The 25408-nt window shown below is 37.1% G+C and overlaps 1 protein-coding gene across 1 annotated transcript in view; it reads right to left on the bottom strand.

The window, feature by feature from the left end:
• The window catches only part of SYNE1 (spectrin repeat containing nuclear envelope protein 1), a 279857-nt gene extending 255996 nt beyond the window's left edge, over positions 1-23861 (bottom strand). The window contains exon 1 of the mRNA XM_053939505.1: positions 23610-23861. Within this exon, the coding sequence (XP_053795480.1) occupies positions 23610-23673 (64 nt within the window). The 5' untranslated portion in view covers positions 23674-23861. The remainder of the gene's footprint in view (positions 1-23609) is intronic.
• Positions 23862-25408: the final 1547 nt, after the last annotated feature.

Raw genomic sequence — 25408 nt, 5'->3', positions numbered from 1 at the left:
AAGGAGTTATACTTCCTGAAAGACACTGAAGGTTTGAAGTGCTGATCAAAGTCCAAGAAGCCTTTATAAACTTCACTGGGTACAGCTTGTGTCCTATCTGGAGAGAATAACAATGAAATGCAGTGAAAAACTCAGTTTCCCATTGCTATTCTAGAGTAGTTCAAACTTGCTGGTCAGCTTTTCATACTAAGGAGAGTGATTCTGAAAGCAAGTATCTGCAGTTACCCTGAATACCACTTGCCATTAGGGTTAAGAGGAAAAGTAGGCCATTTAGGCTCCCAGCAGATGCAGGACAACTTTGTCACCTTCACAGTGTAAAATAAAACTACTACACCAGTACTTCTGTAGATAACTGCTGCTGAAGTATTAACACAATTAGTACAAAAATAACTAATGTAATTATTTAAGAAGTTTAACTAAAAGCAACACCTGAGTGACCCATTTGAGAGAGCATATAACGAAAACCCGTAGTTTTCAGATCAGCCCCATTTACTCATTGTGAGGCCAGATGAGTAGAACCACGAGCAGTTCCAAGCTAAAAGTGTGATGGACCTTCTCTGTCAGATAATCAGCTCAATTGACAGCTTCTGCAGAAAAGTTCACATTTGAGGCAAAGTGAATGAGAGAAGTTTCTTAAATTCTCCCCCGCAGGGTCCACACCAGAGCCTGTTACTTTCTCATGATAAACTGAGTTATCAGGATATAATACAAGCAACAACTCCCCCCAATGGTGATTTTTAATTTTTTTAAAATTATATTAGCATCTAATTTTTAAACCTTCCTCTTCAACCATGGAAGCCAGAAGATGATTTAGTATTTTATTTCAGTATTTTGCTAATAATTGAATCCCAGAAGCATCAAATATTATGAGGTAGCCATTCTGTAATCAAAGGCTGACAATGGCCTTTTAAGTACATGATGATGGCAGATATTCTAAACACTCTAGAGCTAAAAAAAAATGACATAAATATGGACACCCTTAGCTGAACACCTTCCAAGTTGCACTAGCTCTTGCCTCAATGGTAATTGCACTTTTCATTATAATTTATCTTCCAATGCTTTGAAGCATCTTAGCCCAGTTCTCTTCAATATCTTCATGAGAGACTTGGATGCAGGACCCAAAGCAATACTAAGTAAGTTTGCCAAGGATACTAAATTGGGAAGAGCTGTTGACTGCCTTAAAGGCAGAGAGGCCCTTTGGAGAGAACTCAATAAATTAAAGGGCTGGGCCATCACCACCTGTATGGAATTTAACAAGGGAAACTGACAGATGCTGTAGCTGGGACAGGGCAATCCTGAATGTAGGTACAGACTGGGGAATGAGAGACTGGAGTGCAGCACCATGTAAAGAGACCTGGGGGTGCTGGTCAGTGGCAAGTTGAACATGGGTCAGCAGTGCCCTGGCAGCCAGGAGGGCCAACCCTGTCCTGAGGGGCATCAGGCACAGCATGGCCAGCCAGGCAAGGGAAGGGATTTTTCTGCTCTGCTCTGAGCTCAGGCAACCTCACCTCCAGTGCTGGGGGCAGTTCTGGGTGCCATGATGTAAGAAAGACATTAAGCTGTTAGAGAGCATCCAAAGGAGGGAAACAAAGATGGTGAGGGTCTTGAGGGAAAGTTGAATGAAGAGCAGCTGAGGTCAATTGGTTTGTTCAGCCTGGAGAAGAGGAGACTGAGGGGAGACTTCACTGCAGTTTCAACTTTCTCGAGGGGGAAAAGAAGGGGCAGACACTGATTTTCCTCTGTGGTGACCAGTGACAGGGCACAAGGGAATGGCCTGAAGTTGTGTCAGGGGAGGTTTAGTTTAGATTTTAGGAAAAGACTCTCAACCCAGAGGATGGCTGAGCAGTGGAACACTGCTCCCCAGGGCAGTGGTCACAGCACCAAGCCTGTCTGAATTCAAGAAGTGTTTGGACAATGCTCTCAAGCACATGGTGTGTCTCTTGGGGCTGTCCTGTGCCAGGCCAGAAGCTGGACTTCAGTGATCCTCGTGGGCCCCTTCCAACTCAGGATATTCTATGATTCTATCAGTGAAATTAGTAAAAAAAAGATGTGATATTGGACCCCTATCCTCAAGCTATTTTGATAAAAATGAACTACCTAGTAGGTTCTAAAGGCATAAAGTAAATTATTAATGAAAAATCTTCTTCATGCAACTGCTCTCAAGACTTTTTTCATTATCACTCATACATGTCCCAGATAATAAACACCAGAGAGTAAGAATAAACATTTGGCAGAGTACAACATTCTTCAAAATCTGACTCCTCTTAAGCTGTATGATTTGTTGTTGTATTCCTACTATACCCATACACATTCCATTGTACACACAATTGGAAATGTTTGAGGTCCATTAGCTGGTTTCATGTTAATCTATTTCTGGATTTTAGACAACTGATCTCCCTTTGGTTTAGAAAATATAAGCAATTAAGTTACAGAGAAACAACCAAATTTGAGACTTTGGACAATATTTACATCTCATTAAAAAGTGGCACCTACCAAAAACACATACCACAGATTTAGGTTTTCTAGACCTAGAGAATTAGGAGTAAATTCAAGTGTGTTTTGAATATCTCATATATTAAAAAATAAATGCATAAAAGTACAGTTATGTTTATGGATTTACCTGCTTGTATGAAGTGTGCATACCAATTTTTGCTTGAACATGTACAACAAATATCATGATGAGGCCATGAGATTTTTGCTTCAAGGAATAAAAGCTTTTCAGAATCATTAAGTTAGACTTTATGTACCAGCAGATCTGCAAAGAAGTGCTCTGCATAAAATGCAAAATCAGAAGTTATTTAGGTAACATCACTTTATTCTTTCCTCTCCCCTGATGCAGCATGATAAAGTGAGGGATGTGAAAAGGGATAGGGTAAGGGTAGGGACAGGGAGAGCAGTGTGGATAAGGAGTTCAGGGAGGAAGTGATTAATTCTGTAACTTCCCCTGAGTGCTTTGCTGAGACTTTCCAGAGTGCAGGCACAGCCAGGCATCATTACTGCCTTATTCAAGCTGCAAGATAATCCTGTGTGCAAAAGCGCCAGGCATTTCTAGGACACCAATCTACTGTAATATGCTCTTTAGTGGCCTTAATACAGCACGTTTAGCTTAGTGGAATGGCTAGAGAAAACCCCCATTTCCAATTCATATTTATCATTTAGGATGCTTGTTAGCATTATGCTCTAGCAACACAGAAATTTGGTTGGTGCCACATGGACACAGACAAAACCCAGAGTGCCTGCTCGGAGTGTTTGCCTCCATCTCTGACACAGGAGCTGAAATAATTTTCTGCACATGCAGAACGATACAGGGCAGCTCCTCAGTGCTCCAGTCAGGTGAAATGGAGCAATGCTGACTTACCCTGACTGAGGTTATTTCCATCCTTATGTAAGTCCTTGCATTAGGTAAAGCATAATGCAATCAAATGGAAAAACAGACAGAAAATGAGGAGGGTGGAGAGCAAACACAGAAATGAATTAACACTTGTTTACCAGGAGTTGCACAAATTACAATTTTTTTTTAATTACACTAAAGCCCAAGCAATAAATATGTAACATAGCATTTTAAATAATCCACAATGTCTACATCATTACAAATACAGCCTTCACAGTAAATTTTAACAAGAGGTTTTGCTAATATTTGAAAAAACATAGAGTTCTTCCTAGATGAAACAGACTTGGGCAAGGGAAAATATACGATATTTGCCTTTATGTTTTTTTTTTTTAATCTAATTCAAAATTTCTGGATATCTCTTATCCCCTTGGGACAGAAAATAGCAGAACTTCACAAGTTAAAAATGTGTTAAAAATTAATTCTGAATAGATTCACTGAGTAACATTAACTGAATATGAAAAATTGTCTATCTGGCACAAAGTCTCAGCCAAGTTGGATGATATCCACAGGTTTTGGGTGTGTACTCTTACAAAAACCAGCAGAAGAATAAACAAACAGACAATTCCTGTGGCAATTAAAAGTACTTAAGCTTTCACACAGAAACAGGGAATGCAAAATGATGGGTTTTAGTACAGTTTTGGAAGTAAAATCAAGCAGAATCCGAACATGCTGTCACATCCAATCAATGTCAAAACCAGTCTGCCTTCCTGATGAATCAATATAATACTGCATGAAGACAATGAGAGGCAGAGGATATTAAAAAACTTCAGTATTTTAATGCTAGTATGGAGTGTATGATGGGACATGGTGTGTAGCTTCATTTTTTACTATGAAAGAAGCAAAAGAATCTCAGTCATGTCAAAAGGGGCTGAAGGTGCTCCTAATTTCTGAAAACAAGGCCACTTTTATTTAGATGCAAAAATATGGGTATCTCTCTATTAAAAATGTAGCCTTTAAAAAATAAATATTGAGGCATATACAACTCAAAAGTGTTGCATCTGGGCTAAGTACCTTTGAAACTACCCCCCCATATAAATATATGATTACCAGAATGGCATGTGTGACTACAAAATGAACTGTTTTATTACAGTTCCTCTCCATCCCCAGCAGCAAATAGCATTTTAGAGAAGAATAATAAAATATAACAGTGTCTCTGCCAGTGCTCCTGGATAATACCCTTCAACTCACAGGCACATGTTCATGCATGTATAGATGAATGCACAATCAATGTAAGTGTGCACATAACATGCCCACATTAATTTGTGGAACATATAACTATTTTGACATGACCATTTCAGTGCTAGCAATACTTAATAGTCGGTGATTCACTACTGGGAAAAAAAAATATATATATACATATATTAAAAATAACCAGCACCCTAAATCTCCGTTTGAAAATATAGCTTCCTGCACAAAGAATAAAACCAGAACAGATAAATGTGTGTCAGCTTTTGTCAGACTCCACCTCAGCAGTCAGATTCTACCACCAAATGAGAAGTGAGAGGATAAGCCTTGGAAGTCAATGCCTGGCTGTGAGCCTGAATAGAGGGTTTCCCCAAACACCATCTGAGTCATCCCACCAGCTGTTCCTAGATGTTCAATTTGCCACTTGGCTGACATGATCCTCCTTTTCCTCACTGATTGCTCTTACCAACTGAGATCCAGTCCCTGTACCAACTTAGTCTGCCTGAGGTTTCTCCAGCTTGACTTGAATTTTCTTTAGGGCCATGTCCTGTTGGGCGTATTTCTTTTCTGATTCCCTGCATAGCTCAGAAATTTGCCATCATCTACTCAGCGACAGGGTATCTTCACATGTCCTTAATTTCTTACCACAAATCTGGGGTCACACTTTTGAATCCTTCTCACTGGAACCAAGTGCATACATCTTAACTGTATTTCTCAGCTATCTGCTCTGTCACTGCTTTTTCATACAGTAGGAATTTCTCCACCACTTACTACAGGGCTTTCCTGAGACAGAGTTTCAATTACCATTATTTTAATATAGTTATGTTTGTATATGGTTTGCCTGGTGGAGCTTGTGTCACTGAATCTACAAGTTACAACCGTCTATAATTTAATGCAGACATAATCAAATAGGTTTTCAACTGAAACACTCTTTTTTGTCCTGATACAATTCATCCTTTGAATTCACTTCTTGACTAATACAAATACTTCCTTGCATTGGTTTCTGGATGATTGTAGAAGGATGTGCCCTCAACAGTGCTGAAGAAACATATGGTGAAATTACAAACTTAAATAATTCTTTGTACAAAAGAATCTTTCTCTTCAAAATCTACTGACAAGAATTTTTTAAAAAATTAAATTATAATTTACAAATGAGAATTGATTTGATAATTTTAAAGATTTGGATTAATTGATAACAGTTAGCTTCCTAGAGGAAATAACCCAGTTTTCAAATTCCCCTGAATAAACCGCACAGTGTGATGACAGTATTATAAAGAAAATCTGGAGAAACACTTGGACTTGGTAGTGAGTCAAAAAAAGCAGAGTATTAGAAAAGTGTTACCAAAGAACAGCAAAAGTAGCAATCTATAGACTTGGAACCATAAATTACTGACCTTACCTTGTCCTGATGTTTTGTATGAAACAGTTTTATGATAGACAGAATTTTTTAAAATGTAAATATGCAGAAACACTGCCATTAACAGCTAATTCACTGTAAAGAGTGCTGCTTTACAGAGTGAGAGTCCCACCTGCTATTACTGTGTTACCCCTTGAAATGAACCACCTTTCGATATCATGTAGGATCAGACTTTATAACTTCTGAGCTTAAATGACTGTTAAATAATAATCTGTCACTTGATCTGGGTGGTAGGACCCTCGTGTGGGAGTTGTCAAACCACTCCTCCATCCTCCAGAAAAATTTTTGAGACATCAGAAGTGCTGTCCAAGAGCATCTCCTAAATTCTCATCTGGGCCAGGATTTCAAAGATTTTTAGAACAGCCTCAACAGTTTTTCCTATGAGTTTTCCCTGTGTCCGCCAGGGCATCCATACACATGGACATGTGGCCAAGAGCATCAGTGAAATTGCTACCAGATCACAGGTGTTATTTTTTACTAATGTATACTGTTGAAAAAAAAAGAAAAAAAAAAAAAAAAAGAAAGAAAGAAAACCAAACAAACAAACAAAAAAAAAGGCAAACACAAACAACAAATGAACAAAACAAAAAAAGAAAGAGTGATATTTATATTTCCACTTTTCTAGATAAAGAGTGGGCTGGATTTTGCCAGAAAAACAATGTGCATTGATCTTCTTCACAGCTTGATGACGGACACATGCACTCTGCAGGTAAAGGGAGCATCCTGAAGACTAAGCCAATCTTTCTATTTCAGGCCAGATCAGAACCATGGCAGGCTGATTTGGCAGGGTCATGCAGGTCAAGCAGGCACCCTTATAAATAACTGCTGATTAAGCAGAGACTGCTAAGAGCAGTCTGATGAACTACAGCAAAGAAACTACTGCACTAAAATAAGCTAAACTGAAGCAGAGGTGGAAAAGGTGAGTATCATTCAAAATTGTGAAGGAAGTGTACATTCTACACTTTCAGTATTTCCAAAGGTATTTTCAAGGTGGAAGAAGCAAAGTTCTTTGAAGGAAGTTCTGCAATGTTCTAGGTACAGTGAAATGAAGAGAGCATATCAGTTCCTCATGGCTATAACTAAGCTTCTCAGAAGAGACATTTAACTCCAGTCATTTGGCTGTAGTATGGAATTATTTTTTATCATTTTTTCTGCATTATCATCCTTATCTTCCCATCATCCTAAAATACCAAAACTATTCCTTCTTCCCCTACAGACAATCCATGCTTGGTCTATCTATTCACCTATACAAACCCACCTTCCCTTTTGCATTTTCTTCCTGCAGTTCAGTGTGTTCTCTAATGGATGTAGAATGCAGCTAATAAAACTAATTTTCTTTCAGCAATCCCCTCAAAAATATGATTTCCTTAACTCATACCTTTTTGGTATTTTGCCATTTTTGAATAAAAATATTCTAAAAACCCAAACAAACAAGGCTCTCCATAAAGCTTTTGAATTGTCAATGGATTCTGCCTTTTATTTATTCTTTGTCCTTTTATTTTTTTTTGCCAGTTGCCCCTCATCTGAAGAGCCTAACATCACCATTAGAGGTGGCAGAATTTTTGTAATGCCCTAATAGTATTTTCTGCATTCTTCAGGTTTCAGAGAAAAGCTTAATACTGAGAACTTTACAGCAGCTATGAAGCCTAAATGATATCAGGCTAGTATGAAAAAAAAATTAAAAAATGTATAGCATGCCATAAAAGATTTTTAAGTACTATAAGGACTCAGTATTAATTTACCTATTAAATTATCTTGAGGTTTAATTTTTTTCAATGCACATAGAAAATAGGGTTCTCTAACAGGACAGAATTTGATATTTTTAAATAGAGGGGAAGAGGCACAGTTACACTTGCCTTAGGTCACAGAAAACAGTAATTTATGATCTGCTGTAGAAAGACCACACACCCACACCACAATATCCCAACAATAGGGCATTTATTTTTTTTTTTTAGAAGCCAATATCCAGAATAGGTGGTGCTTAGGACAAAGGCAACTAAGTTATTCCAGTCTGCAAGTTTTCACCAGTACTATATTTGCTCATAGCTTTCCCAGCTATGCTCCATCCAGCATTTGGTGTCTTTCGGTTTCACAGGCACTAAAAATAACTATAATCTGAAGAACAACCTCCTTCCAAGAAAACAAACAACAATCCAAACATAATTTGAACACAAACGTTATTTCCTTCTGATGTTTTTTGACGTGATTTCAAGTTCTTCATGAAAACAACGTATGGGTGGAGTACCATGGGGCGGGGGCTGGAAAGGCCAGCTATGACCTCAGCTACAACTCTGCTTAAAGCAGGAGAAGGGTCAGTGCCTTTTCCACAGTTAAGTGTTTATGATATGTGAGCCTCTTATGCTCTTTATGGTGTTTTACTTTGTCAGGTTGCATTTTTTTTTAATTATATGCATGTTACTGTATGAGAGACACAGGGTGAATATAGAAATGTGTTCATCCTGTTTATCAGTCATAATTTTTAATAACTACTAATAATAGTAATTGCAGAAAACCATGGAAAGCTGCAGTAACAGGTACTTAGCTTCTGCCTGCATCTCTTGTATTTGATATTCTTATAAGCAGATCTAGAGCATCTTTACTCCACAAATGTAAGAAAAGGTGGTTTGTCCTCTAAGCAGGGATGTTGTAAAGATAAATACCTTAAAAATTTTGAGAAACTTAAATAATGTGGTAATGGGGACCATACAATTGAGATAAACTGCTGTGAATTTGGTATGAATATGTTTCAGTTTCTTGTCAGCAGAGCTCTACTTCCTAAAAGGAATAAAAGGATGTTTTCAATTGGTTTTAATACTTTATCATATCACAGCACTTCTACATTTGCTGTGTTCAGGCTTTGCCAGTTAGATGACAATGACCTAGGTACTCCATTAAGGACAATTCTTTTATGTTTGGGATGTAGTATTTTTGATTTAAATAGTTATTTGATCAACTGGAGCTGAAATATCTGTGTCTATTGCTTTACTATGTTTGTATTTGTGTTTATACACATAGATTTACACATTATCTCCAACTTTGCACTGCTAAAGAGATTAAATCCAGACTGAAGATCTGAAAGTGGCCACCAGGAGCCCAAGACTTGTTGAAGCAAGCGTCCAAGGGCATGGTGTTCATATTGACAAAAGTAATATCATATCATAAACAAATTTCAATATTCAAGATGCTCTGAACCCTGATTAGCAGAGGGTAAACATGCAAAGACATCTTTTTCTGATTCCCATCCATACAAACTCCTTCCAACAAGCAGGAATGCATGCAGTTCTTAGAACACTGAGCTCCAAAACACAAAGTCATATTTTCAAATCCTTTCTCCTCCCATATGGTTTCATTATATGTGAAGTCTAGTAAGTTTCATGTTCAGAGGTGCTGCCTTTGAACAGAGAAGCTACAGTTATTTCTGTTAGGCAATCTTGACTTGCAAAATGCAAACTGCTTATCTGAGGAGGTAAGAGGAACTTATTCATTTGGACAACTTCCTTTTTTATGTCCTTATGTGTTCCCTTTTCCACATACACATGCACACACAGGTCAATGTAAAATTAATCAATGTGATAATATTTGCAACTGGAGAAGAGATTCCCAGTGCCCGTTTTTACTCCACTTCTCTCTATTACGAGGTCACATGAGACACAGCATCACTCAGGACTGGATTCTGAAATTATGTAGGTGATCAGAACAGAACCTCCTGGCTTCACAATTATGATTTCTTTCAATTTAGATCAGAGTCTTATCTGGTGCAGCTTCTGCTAGGTTCTGCAAAAGCATCTGTCTCGGTCTGCCTAGCTCTTCCTCAAGGGTAACACATTGGCTTCAAGGTCTGAGTGTTTTCTTTAGAGCAAGAAAGAGGCTTATGCTAAAGTCTATATCTTCAATCTGTATTTGAGTCAGAGCTACAGAAAGAAGTTCAGATGTATACATTCTTCTAATCTGGATGGTAAAATGGGTGAAGAAAAGGGAAACTAGAGAAATTAGATTATTAGATTATACATTATATCGCTACCCAACAATTTAATCTGATTTTGTCTTTACTGGTTACAGTCAGTCCTCACTGTGACTACAGAAACCCAGTGAACTTAAAAATGTTAAGCTTAGGATTTCTTTGCCATAGTGGCATTTTAGCACTAGGTTTATCTCAGACTTATTATGAAGGGTTTTTTTTTTTCCTTTGGTTTTGCTTTTTCTGTATGTGAGAAAGGAGACAATTTTCCCTGCAAATAAAGCACAGTTTTAAAAGGGTAAAACTGCTAAAGCAGCTTATGTCCAGCATTGCTGGCAATCAGCCACCAATTCTGTCCAGTCACAGGCAAAAAAAAAAAAAACAAAAAACAAAACAAAACAAAAATCTGGAGAACAGATGATCAGCATCCTGTAGCACTGATTTCAGACAGAGTGAAAGAGGTCATGTAAATGCAGCATATGGTTTCAGAGACAAGCTATTGAGTTGTATCTTTATTTCTCAGCACTCAATTTGAATATTTCTATGCAAGAATATAAGTCTAGATGAAAGTGCCTATAAATTTCAAGGATAATGTCTATCCATAAATCAGAACCAATAGCCACTGCACATTCTTAACTATATGCAAATCAGCTACTAACAAGCTTTTGATTCTTTCTTGTTCTGCAGCAAAAACACAAAAAATGTTGAAATACAGATAACACTAAAATAAACTATTCTCATCTGAGACAGTTATTAGAAAAAGATGTAATTAAATTGAAAGGTTTTAGAGTGTAAAGGAATTCAAGCAACAGATTTTAGTAAAAGAGGCCAGAGAACCAGAAGGTAACAAGTGACTTGTAAGAAACTACTCTAATTACAAGTGCTCAGGGCTTTAAATTATTTGGAAACTGAAGTAATAACCTACAAAATGAGATCCATTTATCAGGAAGAGAGAAGAAACTGAGGTAGTTCTTTATAACATACTAAGGACAGCTCATGCTGTTGCCAGGGCAAGAGCAAGAGAATGCTGCAGGATCAGGGAAGCACAGCTCAGCATCCACCTGTCATCTAGTAATTAGTAAACAGGCAAATCCTGATAGGGAGCAAGCAAGTAATGGTGGTATAGACATTTTGACTGAACCCTGAACTAAAATTACTTATTCAGATGAAAGACGTCTCTTTTTTTGCATGTAAGGATTTTGAAAATGCTCTTTGATGTTGAGACTGAGAACAGTCCACAAACAACAACACATTTGAAACTCTTGCCATTTTTATGCTCAGAGATGTAAAGTAACTTCTCTATTTTCTGTTTCTCAAGGCAATGTTATTGCTCTTCTCAATATCCAATCTTCTTTCTTCAGTATTTTTTTACATTTCTACCTATCAGAAGCCTGTATGTGTCCCTTTCACTTTCATTTCCCTTTCTTTCCCTTCTATGTGAATTGCTACGTGTAAGCTTGTTCTTTCCTTGAAAATACATTATTCAAAGCCTTCTATCTAACTTTTAATTACAAATTTATCTTTCTTATACATGTAAGGAAAGCATTACAAGATGTGTGTGTGTGTGTTCTGATTTCTGTGCTTTATAATCTCCTTTGGCAAAAAGAAGTAGCCAAATGTTGAGAATTTTGATCTATCAACTCCAATCTTTTCCTTCCTTACAAAGAAAATTCAGTGTAAACTATCATGTAAATCTTACACATATCTATCTATCTATATATATATATAATGTATTATTTTAGCATTTTCTGTGACATTACTATGATTCAGTTTGATAGTTTTATACTTAATCATAAGCCTGGGAGAATAACCTGAACACCTTAACTGCTGTCACTAATGTTATGTTAATAATTAATGTCACTGAACATAGAATCCAGGTTTGGTCTCATTTAAAATACATATCTGATGGAAATTAGCATTCCAGTTGGAGAACCCTCATTGTATTGTCATACCTTAAATAGCTGCACATTTGCAGCTCTGAGGTTTGGCATTTTAACTACGATGAGAGTAATTTCTTTTAAAGTACTGCAGCCTGTAAAACTTTCAAGTTTGGTTACTAGCATATAATAGTGTAAAAACTTACAGTGTGAAACTTACAGTCACACTTACAATGTGACTTTTCAAACATGCTGCTGAAGGTATAAGTCATAGATGTTAAGCCAAATGTTAAGGTACTTCCTATTCCTGATAACACTATTTCAGCCCTTCAACAGGAACAACTAGCTATCAATAACAAACAGAAATAACTACTTGTAACTACCAGTGGGTACATGTGGAGCTGATTTCTGTCGGTACATAGATGTGCACCTGATTTGTATAAACATGCTGGTACTGAACCAGCTCAGCAGTTTTAGGAATTTATGTATTCTTCCTGACTGCAGTAAAGGCCACGTTGAATCCTACACTTTCAGAGGAGTTGGTGAGAATGAGACTTTTCTGTTTCATTCCAACCCAGAGAGTGATACTATCTTTACTTCCCTCACAGGTTGAAATGTGCTACTTCACTACATATTTGGCATACCTGTTTCTAAAGGCAACCAAAAACCAAACAAACAACCCCCCCCAAAAAAAAACAGCAACAAAAAAAACACCTTGATTAGTTAAGAATTAGCACAATGGCATACCATTATTTAATCTCATTCATAAATGAATGTATTTTCCTATTCAAAACTGATGACATCTTACTGATAAATAAAAAGTGTAATTTTTTTGTGCAGACAAAAATGTGCCCAGGGAATACAGTATTTATTTGTGCTAAAGATCTCAAATACAAACACACAGAAACAGTAAGCCTGAACTGTTAGTGTCTTAGAAACCAGATGAAAACACAACCATTAACTGTTCATGATTCCTCTCATTTATTCAAATAACTTCTGGCAGCTGATCACACCTCCAGCTCTCTTACTAACAAATGAAAAGGCAGGCTCAGGATTATGAAAGAAGAATTATACAATAAGGCTTTGTACAAGCTCACCAAAGTGACCAAACAAAAGGGCATTCTGGAAAGCAAGAACAAGAAAGCAGATTATACAACTAAACTCTTCCACAATACATTGCAATGCAGAAGCAGCAGATTTTCTGCTCCTGAGTAAGTCACCCAGAATCAAAATGAGCTCCTGTCTCTTTGGGAAGCAGAAAGCAAAAGCTTCACAGCAAGATTTAAGGCTTACTATTCAAGAAAGGCTTCACTCATTTGAATGAAAAAGCAGTGATCAATACAAAGCTTTCAATACAGCTATAGTTTTTTAGTAGGATGAATATGTATTTTAGAAATGTAAACAAGGTGGTTACATGGCTTCACTTTTACTTAATGGACATAACACTAAAGAACAAAGAACAAAATTAGTAGTTCCAGGATAGCCCACTGACTTTATCTCACAACTGCTGATAAACAATAATTTAGATTTAGAAATATTAACTATGTTTAGGGTACTAAATACATTTGCAAATAATAAACTTGTAATTTCTTAATACTAATTAGAATCTCAATACAATATCATGGAAGATTTTTTAAATTCATGTTATTGTTTGTCCATGGATTGGATTATAAAGAACTGAGGTCTTTGAAGCTGAAGTAAGACATCTAAAGAGGTATTAAAAAATACACATCATGCCTTTTTATGGCAATATCTATTTCCAGGTGCCCAAATGCCTTTTCAAATCTTATTCTTCCTGCAATGAACAACTTCAGTAATGCAAAACAGCCAGAATAATTAGACTTATGTCCTGTCTAATAAGTCTCAAACCAGAGTGTTTTATTACTACAACTCACAACTGCTAACAAACATTTATGCCTGAAGACCTCTGATAACACAGTGGCTTGGTCAATTTTTTTTCATTGATTTGTGATTGATCATTTCATAGTCCCACCTTTGTCTCTCCTGTCCACAAATTTGAGTTTTGGTTGATTTAAGAATCATCTCACCACCACAGTCTGAGCTTCTGTGCCAATACACTCCAATGGGGGAATGACAGCTGGGCTACAAATTTGAGTGAAGGGCCCATTCCCAACACTTCTCTCTCATTTGGATGGGAGCTCAAGCTTTGTGACTTCCATTGAAAGGTACTTCTTGTCCTCACTGTACCAGGGCACATGAGGTTCACCTGTGAGTGAATGGACTAGGAATGCCCAGGCTGCAAAACAGCACTCAGCTCCCAGCAGAGAATGACTGGGCTGGTACAACTGGCTCCTAACTGCTGTGACTGGTGATGCTGACTCTTGGTTCTCTCCTGAAGAACCACCTGATGTTTCTGCATTACCCAGTAGATGCTTCTGGAGTCAAGTAAAAGAGAAAATTCATCTCTATTATTTGTCTTCTTGTCTTGTATAGGCCAGCAGCAGTTTGCAGCCTCAGAATGGCTGCACCACATGGACTTAGAAAAGCTTAGGGATGTCTTGGCAAATGAGACAATAAAATAGAAACCCTGGCCAAAACAAACAGAAGAGATAGGTCTTTACACAGGCTCAACTGTCATAATTTACTTGAATTTCCTTGGGAGAATGAAAGCACAGTCCAAAAGTGAATTTAGTACAAATTACCATAAATTCTCATAAAAGTCTGAGAACTACAAGCTCCATTACTAAGTAGGATTTTTTTTTTCCCTAATATATAAGTCACTGTAAGCAAGTAAATATTCTGCTTTCCTACACTGATTTGGCCACAAATCATCTTGAATACTGTGCTCTTGCATGTAGAATTGGGGTTTTTTTTCCCCTCCGAGACTGGAAAGCTAACAGTAATACTTTTCACGTACAATTGCCGTTGTAGTTCATTCCATTCACCTTATGGAAAGAAGATTTTTTTCCTCTGTTTTAATGAGCTTAAGATAAAGTCTTTACAGAACAGCTGCTGCATTGACAAGGTCTGTGGCTTTCTCACAATAGCACCTTAAGTAAAGACTTACAGGAAGTCCACACTGTACAGTGAGGACGCTGTGCCCACCCAGGCACACCAATGGTGGCTCCCAAGCAAGCTGGTGGAGGTAGGACAGGCTATGCAGTTATGGCAAGGTACATGAGCTGGCCTCTAAGAGTGAGGTGCAGAAAGCAAGGGAATATTCTACTACATTTGTACAGGCCTTTGGCATCTCTGTAAGGGGATGATGAATTTTTCCAGAATTATACTGGCATAGCTAACGCTCAGTGATTTGGATAATCTAAATCTCAACTCTCATTTTGCAGCAATGGCTATGTGGGTATGAGGTGTTATTAAATGTTCTAGATGTATCTCTTATCTGGGTGAATACAAGTTTAGAGATTTACAGGTTTTGCAGGGTTGTATCACAAGCCTAACAGTGTTACAACAAGATTACATACATTCTCCATAGTCACTTAAACCAATGTACATCAGTGAGGGCATAATCCTTTTAAAAGTATAAAAGACTATATAACAAATACTGAAAAATAATCACATAAAATCTAGTGAAATTACAGTAAAAGAATCTTCACAAATGACATCTCTTAATATGTTAATGTTTATGTTCCATGTAATGAAGCTCCAAAAGATATTTCATAGCAATCCCTGTTAACGACAATGACTCCTCAGCAGGGAAAGCATGAAAGGCAGATAAACCAGAGAGAGAGGGGAGAGCAGGTTAAGGTATTGAGCCCTTGGCCCCCAGGCCAAGCTGTGCAGGGGTTGAGCTGGAGTCCAAGAATTGTCCTTATTGTGCAGTAACTCAGCATGTATCCCCCTTACCTGGAGGCTGCTTACCCTGAAACATCAAGCTGCTTTTCTGCCACTTCCCTAACAGTTCTGATATTGAATTACTGAGAACTTAAAATAATCAGGATGTCTTTCAAAGTACAGGATGTAGGCTAGTTTTTTAATGTTAGTCCCAGTTTATTTACACCTCTTCTGCAAAGAACATTGTACATGGAGTGGCCCCAATCTAAAGTCTACTTACAAATGAGAATAATAAAAGTTACACCCTCAAATACTAGCAATCAGAATTTAAATTTTAAAAATAGCTGTGCAATTAAGCAGTCAGTTATAACTATCTGTAACATGTAATAATATCTTTCAAACATCTCTTTTTAGTTTACCATGGAGACATCAATTCCAAGAAGTTAGAGAGGGGGGTTGAAGGGGGTTTTGGTGGGTTTTTCCTTCTTGCTTTCTTGACTATTGGATTCTTAATAAGTCATTGACAGTTCCCTCATAAATCTCCTTCTCATTTTGGATGAAAGACAGAACAAGTAGCCTGTTTTCTTGCACCCAGTAATAGACTATTCCCTTGGATACATACAACTGCCAACTAAAAAACCTCAGTGTGAGTCTAAAATTAGAACTCGGTGATATGAGTCACAAAGAGAAGCTTTGTGATAGAAATAAGGATATTTTTAAGCAAATGCAGTCTAAAGTGCAAAATAAAAATGACATTCTATAAAAAAGCCTGTGGAATAAATTACTAGTAATTGTTACGTGTTACCTTTCCTCTATGTGTTTTTTCTACCTGCAAGTTTATTCTTTAAAGTATATTATCATCCTGGTAAATAAAGATGGTGAAGCTTTTGATTTCTACAAATGGGTAAAACATGATTACAGCAAAATTTAAAAAAAAAAAAAAAAAAAGATAACTTTCTCATTGAAATTGAAATATTTTGCCTTTATGTTACAGAAGTCTCTACATCAGTATAAAAGCATTATCAGCAGTAGTTCATCTACAAAACTATTTTAATCCCTATTAATTAGTAACAAGAGGCATGTCCTCCTGCATTTTTCAGTTCTTCTAGTATTAAAAAACATTAAGGATTAATTATATACATTATATTTAATACATTAGTATTAAAAAAACATAAGGGAGCATTATTTACGGTGATGACAAGAAGCTATGTTCAAATTTAATAACATACCAAAATATATTGTAGGAAGGTATTACAGCCCAGCTCTGAGGAAATAAAGTTTAATTTTTCAAGCCTGCAGTGTATATAATAGAAATAGGAAATCACAAACCAGAAAACTGATAAATTGTCTAACCTGCATAAAATATGTCATCAAAATATTTTGAATATATTCTGCTTCTTGATACCCCCAACCCAAAGCTATTACTAAAATAACTGTCTAGCAGCCTGTCAGAATAGAGGGGGCACTCTCAAAAATAAACACTGCAATATTTTCCTTCTCAAAATCTCTATCTTCACTAAACCATCAAAACTGACACATAATTGTCCCTATTTAGACTTCCTGAAATATCTCTTTTCACACCAGTAACAAATATGGCAGATGTTATTTTGAGACAAAATCTTAACTGAAAACAGTTTTTGAGCCTCAGATAACACTTTATCAAAAGCAAAATTAAACAGCTGCAGTGTGGATGCCTACATACAAACTTGTCAAATCATAGTGAGCAGCACAGAGCTGCTGAAGACAGGTTTGTGTAAAACACAACTTGCCTGACATGTTTTGGATATCCACTATATTTAAGACACAGCATTTTAACCACTATCTATAAAATTGTCCAAGGAAGATTTTCCTCTTGCATTTTGCCTCCTACATTTTGTGCAACAAATCTTGTCAGTGTTTTAATAGTAGCATAGGAGAATAATTTAAATTTTTGAATTATGTTTCTTCACATCCAAATGAAAGCAAACTCAGTGTGAGTTTGACTCATGTCAGCCATTTTCTGCCCTAAATATATACTTTATCCCAGATGAAAATTGGAAAAATATGTTGTTTTTTCCTTAAAAAGCAACTCAAATGCAAATATATATATGCAATTTATATCACCTGTGTGATTATTAGTGCTTTATAACCTGGTTGACTAACCAGGAAAGAGGAGCACAGATTATTTTAACAACCTGTGGAAACTGTACTGTGATAATCAGAAGTAGGAATATGTTGATTTACATTGTTAGTTTTGAGGTCAAAGCAGTAGAAAAAGTGTAAGCAAAGAGATGGCAAAATTACCTTAAAAATTTTCTAAAAATGCACTTTAAATCACAAACCTGGAATTTATTAATGATGAAAAACCATCTAAAAATAAAAATACAGGACCATGCCTCACTAAAATATATTCTGCATTTCACACAGTGCCCCAGGACTGTGTTCTCATTGAAGAGAATACAAAGTGAAAGCTAACTGCAGTTAAAAAAAAAAAAAAAGGCAGCATATGTTTTTTTCCACTGAGATACTTATTGCACCATATGTCAAAACAGTCTAACTATATGACAAAATATTCTAATATAACATGATACCTAAATTCAGTTCATACTCTAGTCATTTGTACTACTTGTGAAATGTTTTGATCATATCCTTTCCCCCATGTTTTTGCAATACCTACAGGTGGTTCAGAATTTCTCTTTACCAGCAATACATCAGATTATTACCATCACATACCCAGGTCAGAAAAAACTTGAAGTGGATTCTCACTGAACTTGTTTGCATATGCATAAACAAAAATTAAATACTTCTAAAAAATGATGATATTATCAAATATTAACTAATACTTTACTTGACTATCCCCAGGTACAGACTATCCTTTCATAAGTTTTTGTTGTAATAGATGAAAACACTCTTTTTGTTCTTTAATGATCTTCTTTTCAGCTATGATGGTAGGGTTTTTTTAGGCTGTCTTAATCTTCACACAAAAACCTTGTATTTCAGGATTTTGCTCTGAAATAACATTAATTTAAATTTTCTCACACTGAAAAAAATAATAAAAAAAGAGGCTGAAATCCTGTTTGACTTTCTCTTGTTAAGTAACGTGGACTGCAAAGTCATTCAGATTACCAATTAATCATTTAGATTTACTTGACCTTCAGATCATAGAGCTCATACCAGTCATTAGAGTCAAAAGTGTTTATTTTCCCTTAACACACTGCCAGTGAGTAATGGATTGCCTTAGATACAAGATTTTCTCACCTGATAGACTAATAATTTACACTGGCATTTTCTGTAATTCAAGAAAAGTCCAAGAAATATGCAGGAATCAAACTGGGACATTTTAGATAGTGAAAGACTGCAAGGAAAAGGCATCAGCACAACTACATGGAACCAGTACACTCAAGCAAACTGGATAAAAGGAAACCTTGACCAGAGCAGTGTTTGTAATATGGGGATAAAACTCAGTTGTGCAAAGATGCGCATCATGCCCTTCCAGATCAAGCACACCTTTTCAATTTTGCTGACATTTACAAACGTGATCTTGCACTTTGGTTTTGCCAACAATAAAATGGTAAACAGCACTGAAGGAGAGACACTGCCTTTTTCCCAGGAGCTCACTTGGCCTCCACAAACCAATTCTCAGCTGGTTCAGGTCTAAGGTAAGAAGAAGAATACTGGTGAAAAGAAAGTGTGGAATGTGCATGCAGTGAAGCAAGGTATTTTCAGCAGCACGTATATGTTAAATCACCCTAGCTTAATATTAAACTGTGGCTCTTGGCACTGTTGACTTAAGAGAGAAAAACAGGGGAAAACACCAACAAAGGTACACATCAACAAAAAGCCTATCAGCTAAACAGAAAAACCCATACTGTTTAGTTAATGGCTGCTGGTATGGAAAAGCAATGCTAGCCTGTAGAAAAGGAAGGAAAAGAAGAGCCAAAACTTAAGGCAAAGAGGATGGGGGCAAGAAAGGAAGAACAACCCAGGAGAAAAACAAACCCACAACATTCTGTGAATGGTGCTAATGTAAGGAAGGCGAAAAACTACAGAAGATGATAGTCATTTATATGTAATTTTACATAAAATAAGGACTGGGCTTGACACTAATTTGACCTGCCTGTATTGAAGCTTTTCTCGAGTGTATGAGTGTTACTTGAACAATGTCTCCTTTCCAGCATGGTTGGTCTTCATGCATGATCATGTTGCTTGCTTTCCCACCTTAGTTTTTCCTACATCATGAAGTGTCTCTGCAGTGAGTTTACAAAATCCCAAAATACCCACAATCTAGAGTTTAAGAGCCTAATAAGAACAGTGGTGCAATCCAGAATAAATGAAAGATTGAAAAGAATTTTTTACGCTTCTCTATTATTTGTAGAGTTTTTTAAGACAACAAAGTTATTGTCTTGTAATATTGTAGAATATAGTTTAAATTATTGGACATTGTACACTCCAGAACTGGTTTTACTGCATGGAGTTAAAATGGATAAGAGTCTCAAAATACCAGCTATACAACAGCAACCTTATTTGGGTGGCATATATGCTTAGACTTTAGTGCAGACTGAATTTTTGGTGATCCACTACAGAAAAGGAAAAAAGTGTCCTGTTTGACTAAATGGACCACCCAATAATGAACACAATGACACCCACCAAAGTCTTCATTCAGCACAGACTACTAAATGAAAAATTGGAAGAAAAAAAATCCACAGAGGGACAAAAAAATGGGAATTAGAAAAGTCTGCAGTAATAGTATGCTGGAAGCATACTTACAAGCCAGTAAGAACAAGTCAGCATAATGGAATAACAAGGTCCTGAGAAATGGGACAAATAAGACATTTCTTTTTTTCAGGTTTTTTTTTTCTTTTTTTCTTCAGAACGCATGAGCATGACTGCAGTTTGCCTGTAACAGTTCATACTAAATGAAAATATTTCATTTCATCACAGCAGAGGTTGCAAATTCATAAGAGATTTACCAGTCTGTCCTCCAGCACTCTTTGGTTTGATATTTGGAGCTATCAAAGATGCTTTAAGAATCTTTAGTGTACAGTTACAATGCCAATGAACTTGCACTTCCTGTAGGCTAAGGACCAGTGCTTTCGTGCCAACTGGCTTTAATTCCCAGAGTAATCCAAAACCCAGTCCCAGGAATGAAACTCATATTGAAGGTGTACACCAGTTCTGCCCAGTTTTTATGGGTGCTTTTATAATATGAACAACTAGGAAGCAAAAGGCACTGTACAAAACCTAGAACTAGCAAGCTTGACTTGGCTGTTTGTCCCAGGTGAATTTCTGAGCCAGTGATACACAACATTATTCAAAAATTCTGTATATGTACAGAGTGTATTGCAAGTATCATAATTACCAAAGGGAAGTGAAATATTTATATTAAATATTTATATTAAAAACCCAAATAAACAAATTAAAAAACCAACCAACACAGAATCAAATTCGTTGCTGTCTGACAGATTTTAGGAGAGCATATATAGTTGTGTTCAGTAAGTGTGTACAGCAGATATTTCAAAACTGGTGTTGAGAATCCCAATGAAGAGTGGCATTTTTCTGGTATTTCCTACGCTCTCCCACCACAAGCTCTCACTGGAAACCCATGAGGCAAATATGAGAACAGCGTGGAGGAGGGAGCACAGCTTGCTTTACCTCTCAATTCTGATGAATTTCCAGCACTGACATCTTGCAGCACTGTCTAAACAGTATCACACAAGAACTCTTCTGCCTCAGCTTACAGCCAGGTACAAAACCAGACGTTGTAAAGCACAACTGCTGCTCTGCATTTACTGAGGATCCCCCAAACCAGTGCCATTCCTGTTACACCTTGAATGCTGTCAATTCCACTCTCACCTTGAGCTGTGCACCCAGCTCTGCACTGATTCTGGGCTGCCACACAAACATGCCAAGAAGCATCTCTGTGCTCCTATGCCCATCTACTCCAATTTCAGCTGACTATAATTTCTGAAAGGTGGAACAATCTCAATACACAAGGGCTTAGGTAGTCGCAGTGCAGACTGCCTGCTCATCCATAATGCAGAACTACAGACTAAAAAAAGATTTAGGCTCCAAGCACTCTAGCTTTGGCACAGGTGATTTATTGAAATAGTGCATCTGCAGCAAAACGCAGATCCCATCAATACCAAGTTGAGCTGATTTCATCTGAGAAGCAAATAATCCAGTTACAGGTACGACTTGAAACATGTGATGCCAAATTTCCATTTAGTTCCTATGTTTTCCTTTCAAATGTCTTCACTTCAGAATTCATGTAACTATTTTTGCCTAATTTCCAAAAATAAAATAATATAAAAACATTATAGCAGACTGAACTATGTATCAGATTTCAGCAGAGCCAAATATATAAAAATGAAGAAGAAGTGTAAAAAAACCCAAAATGCAAATAAACAGAACAGCCATTTTGTCAGCAACAGCTTTACAGATGTTTAGAAAGTTAGCACATAACAGTCTGATAATTAATGGTCCCCAAGCTCTGTAAATACCTTCTGTAGCATCCTCCTTTTACACTGCTTCAGAGTACCAGCCTGTATAATCCTCCCTGAGCACAGGTCAGCTCCCTGATGCTTTCCTTTGCAATATGTCTCCAAAACCTTTGAGTACATTTCTCTCATTCATTTCTTCATATTCCTCAGAAGGTCTAACAGTTTCATAATTATTTAATTTCTTGCTTCAAGTTTCTCAGTATTTTTTTTCTGGAATATCTACTAAAAACATGAGTTCATGCAAATGTATAGTATCCTGTAATATACACACAGTGTGTCCTAAGACCCCTGCCTGCTCTGTGGGCAAGGCTGCCTCACTGTGCCCTCGCACAGTCTCATTCAAATCTACCTGGAGTGTCTTAATCTAATGCTTAAACCATAAATCCTCTGAGCACAAAATATTTCCTCACTCAATGTTTGTTGGCACTTTGAACAGCCATTGTCCAACATTGTGGCTTAAGAATGAGCAGACATAACAGAATGGGAACATATAGTAAATGTACAAAAGGCTGAAGAAAATCAAGCAGAACCATGTTGGAATTGATGAAGCACTGTAGCAGGTCTAAACAGGACAGACTCTTCCATTTATCTACTGAGACTACATGGAAATCATTCATACTAGTAGTAGCTGATGGCTGGGAAGTTAAATTCAGATCTCCTGAACTGAAAAACAATAAATGGAAGGAAAACCCACAAACAGATTAAGCTTCCAGATTTAGAGGATGCAGAAGGGGGTATCAAAAGTTCTGTGCATACAAGCTTTTGCTGAAGTCAGCGGAAACTAGTATGTACAGGAAAGAAGGCCAGGGATTTATGATCGAGTTTAAAAGTTAATAGGAGTGAAATCTACAGCAGCACTGACAATTTGTTTCTAGTCATATCATTATCTGAACAAAAAAAAAATAAAATCCAAATGCAAGCTTTTAGCAGCAGCAGTTAGGTCTATAACTTCTAAGATAACACAATAAATTTATTTAGTAATGCTATTTTATAGGAACATAAAACCATAATGAATACTCAAAGAATATTGCAAAGACATCCTGTGATGTGTTATCTAAAAGGTCATCAACTTGAGGACTAATAACAAGCTCACTGAGCTATGAATTCCTCAATGATTAACAATATAATAAAGCTGTTCTCATTGCTAAACTAATAAATATTAGTTTATCAGTACAAAAGATCTACTAGATGACTTTGTAGTTGAAAAAAGGATTAATATCATTTCTATTCTCTTTTCTATGAGAAAACTGATACACACATCAGATAACCTGGGAGAAACAGAACCAAAACCAGTCTCATAAGCTTCAATTCAGTGTACTGTCCCATGGAGCCATGTTCATGTAAGCTGCTTTAAAGCATCACTGTTAATGCTATGCCAAAGGACACGTATAATCACAGCCCTTTAGATATACTAGAAGCACGTCCCACTAGATAAGTTTAGAGATGTTACTAAATTTCAGAAATTTTGTTCTGACTGTTCACTCTAGTAGAAAATAGGAACTTCCATTTACAAGGGCATGGCAGAGAGCACGAGCCCAAGTCAGTCACTTACCTTGAAGCCGTTGCATGACATTGGCAATGTCTCTAGATCTTGCCACTAGTCGGGATGAAGCCATGATCTCTTTGCAGCGAGTTCACTTCCCCTAACAGAATTCTCCCTCCAAGCTGTGGAGCTCAGTGAGATGAGGATCTTGGACGGCTTCCTTTTAGCGTTCAACCTTCAGCCATGGCAGAGCATCCCTGGGGCAGTCAGACACCTGCAGTCCAATGCTGGCCCCCGTAGGGTCAGGGCAAAACAACGGTAAACAACCTCAACACCTGAGAAAGAAAGTACCAAAGTTTAGAGGAAACTTTTACCAGCTCTGAAAAACTAAGTAGTCTGAGTTTTAACAGCTATCTTAACAGGTAAAGGGTTTATGTTTTGGCAGTAGTGTACGCCCCAGCCAGAGACATAATTAATGCTGAAAGCTTGCTTGGCAATCATCAAGCAGAATGAAGCTGCAAAAACAAATCATTAAACACAACTGGAAATGCACCAGACATCAATGCTTTCCTGAGGATTCTTGTGGATGTTGTTTTAGAAATAATAATAATGTTATTCTTATTAAAAATAATACTGTAATACTTTTTAACATAGAGACTACTAAGCTCAAAAGAAAAACAAAACCACTTGTAAAAATCCAAAAACTGTACAACTCATTCTATTTCACCACTGTAGGAAGGAGCATGTAACAGAAACTCATTGGTAAGGATAACTCCTAACTCCACTTGACAATGTGGTCTATTCTGAAATACTGAGATTGATATACTTCATTATTAAATAAAGTTCTATTTGTATTCTTTTTTTTTTTTTTTTTTTGTATAACAATGCTATCTTTTGTGTCATTTAATATCAAAAGCTGTGAACTAGAACTGCTACACGAACACTGCTACACTTCTGCATCTATAATAAAAATCGATGTGGCTATAAATCTGGTCTAAAAATAATCTAATTAGATTCTTCAGATAATGCTATCAATAACATCTCATCTTCTGAGGAACAAGTGCATGTTATGTTTGTATGCAGTGATTTCCCTGATAAGAAATTTATAGACACCAAGAATAATTGGATTCATACATACACTCTAGCTGCACCCCAAATTCAAGATGATATGCTGCTCATCAATATCACAAATGTGAGTGGGTTTATTTGTGTTGTGCACTTTCCTCTTGTCCTGGCCCCAAGGTGTGTCAGAGAATAGAGTCCTCCATTATCAGGCAGACAAGCCTTTAGGCTGCACAGCTTCAGGCATGATGAACTGTCCCAAAAGAGCTGTGTTAACATGTAAGGGCAGCCAGAGGAAATGATATTTCAACATTTCCTTTTCTAACCTTTCAAACCATCCCTGACCCAAGGTACATCCTGCTTTCCCTCTTATTGATGTTTTTTTATTGTATGTTAACCTTGTATTTTAGATACCTAAATGCTGCTCAGATCAGCAGCCCCAAACTGGCTTTAAATCATTGGAGCTGAGGGAAAGCACACTTCTGATGGGCCACAGGGCAAAACAGATTGCAAAGTCCACCCATGTCTCTGGGCTGTTCTTTTGCATGCAATGGCCACCATGGTACTAATACCTACTCCAGACACACTGCTGCTATTTTTACATATGTCTGCACTTTACATGATACCCGAATGCTCATATCCCCACTCTCTTTCCGCATGTGTCTGCTCTCTCCTTTAAGGGCCTCCTCCCCTCCACAGCCCTTCCCACCTTTCAGGCTTTGTCCCACACACTTGGGGTGCACAGGGACTCTGCCTATCAGTCACCACTTCCCAAGCATGGAGAAGCACCCTGGCAGGAGCCTCAT

The sequence above is a fragment of the Vidua chalybeata genome, chromosome 3 (assembly GCF_026979565.1).
Source record: "Vidua chalybeata isolate OUT-0048 chromosome 3, bVidCha1 merged haplotype, whole genome shotgun sequence".
NCBI lineage: Eukaryota > Metazoa > Chordata > Aves > Passeriformes > Viduidae > Vidua > Vidua chalybeata.
This window is presented reverse-complemented; position numbering and strand designations above follow the sequence as displayed.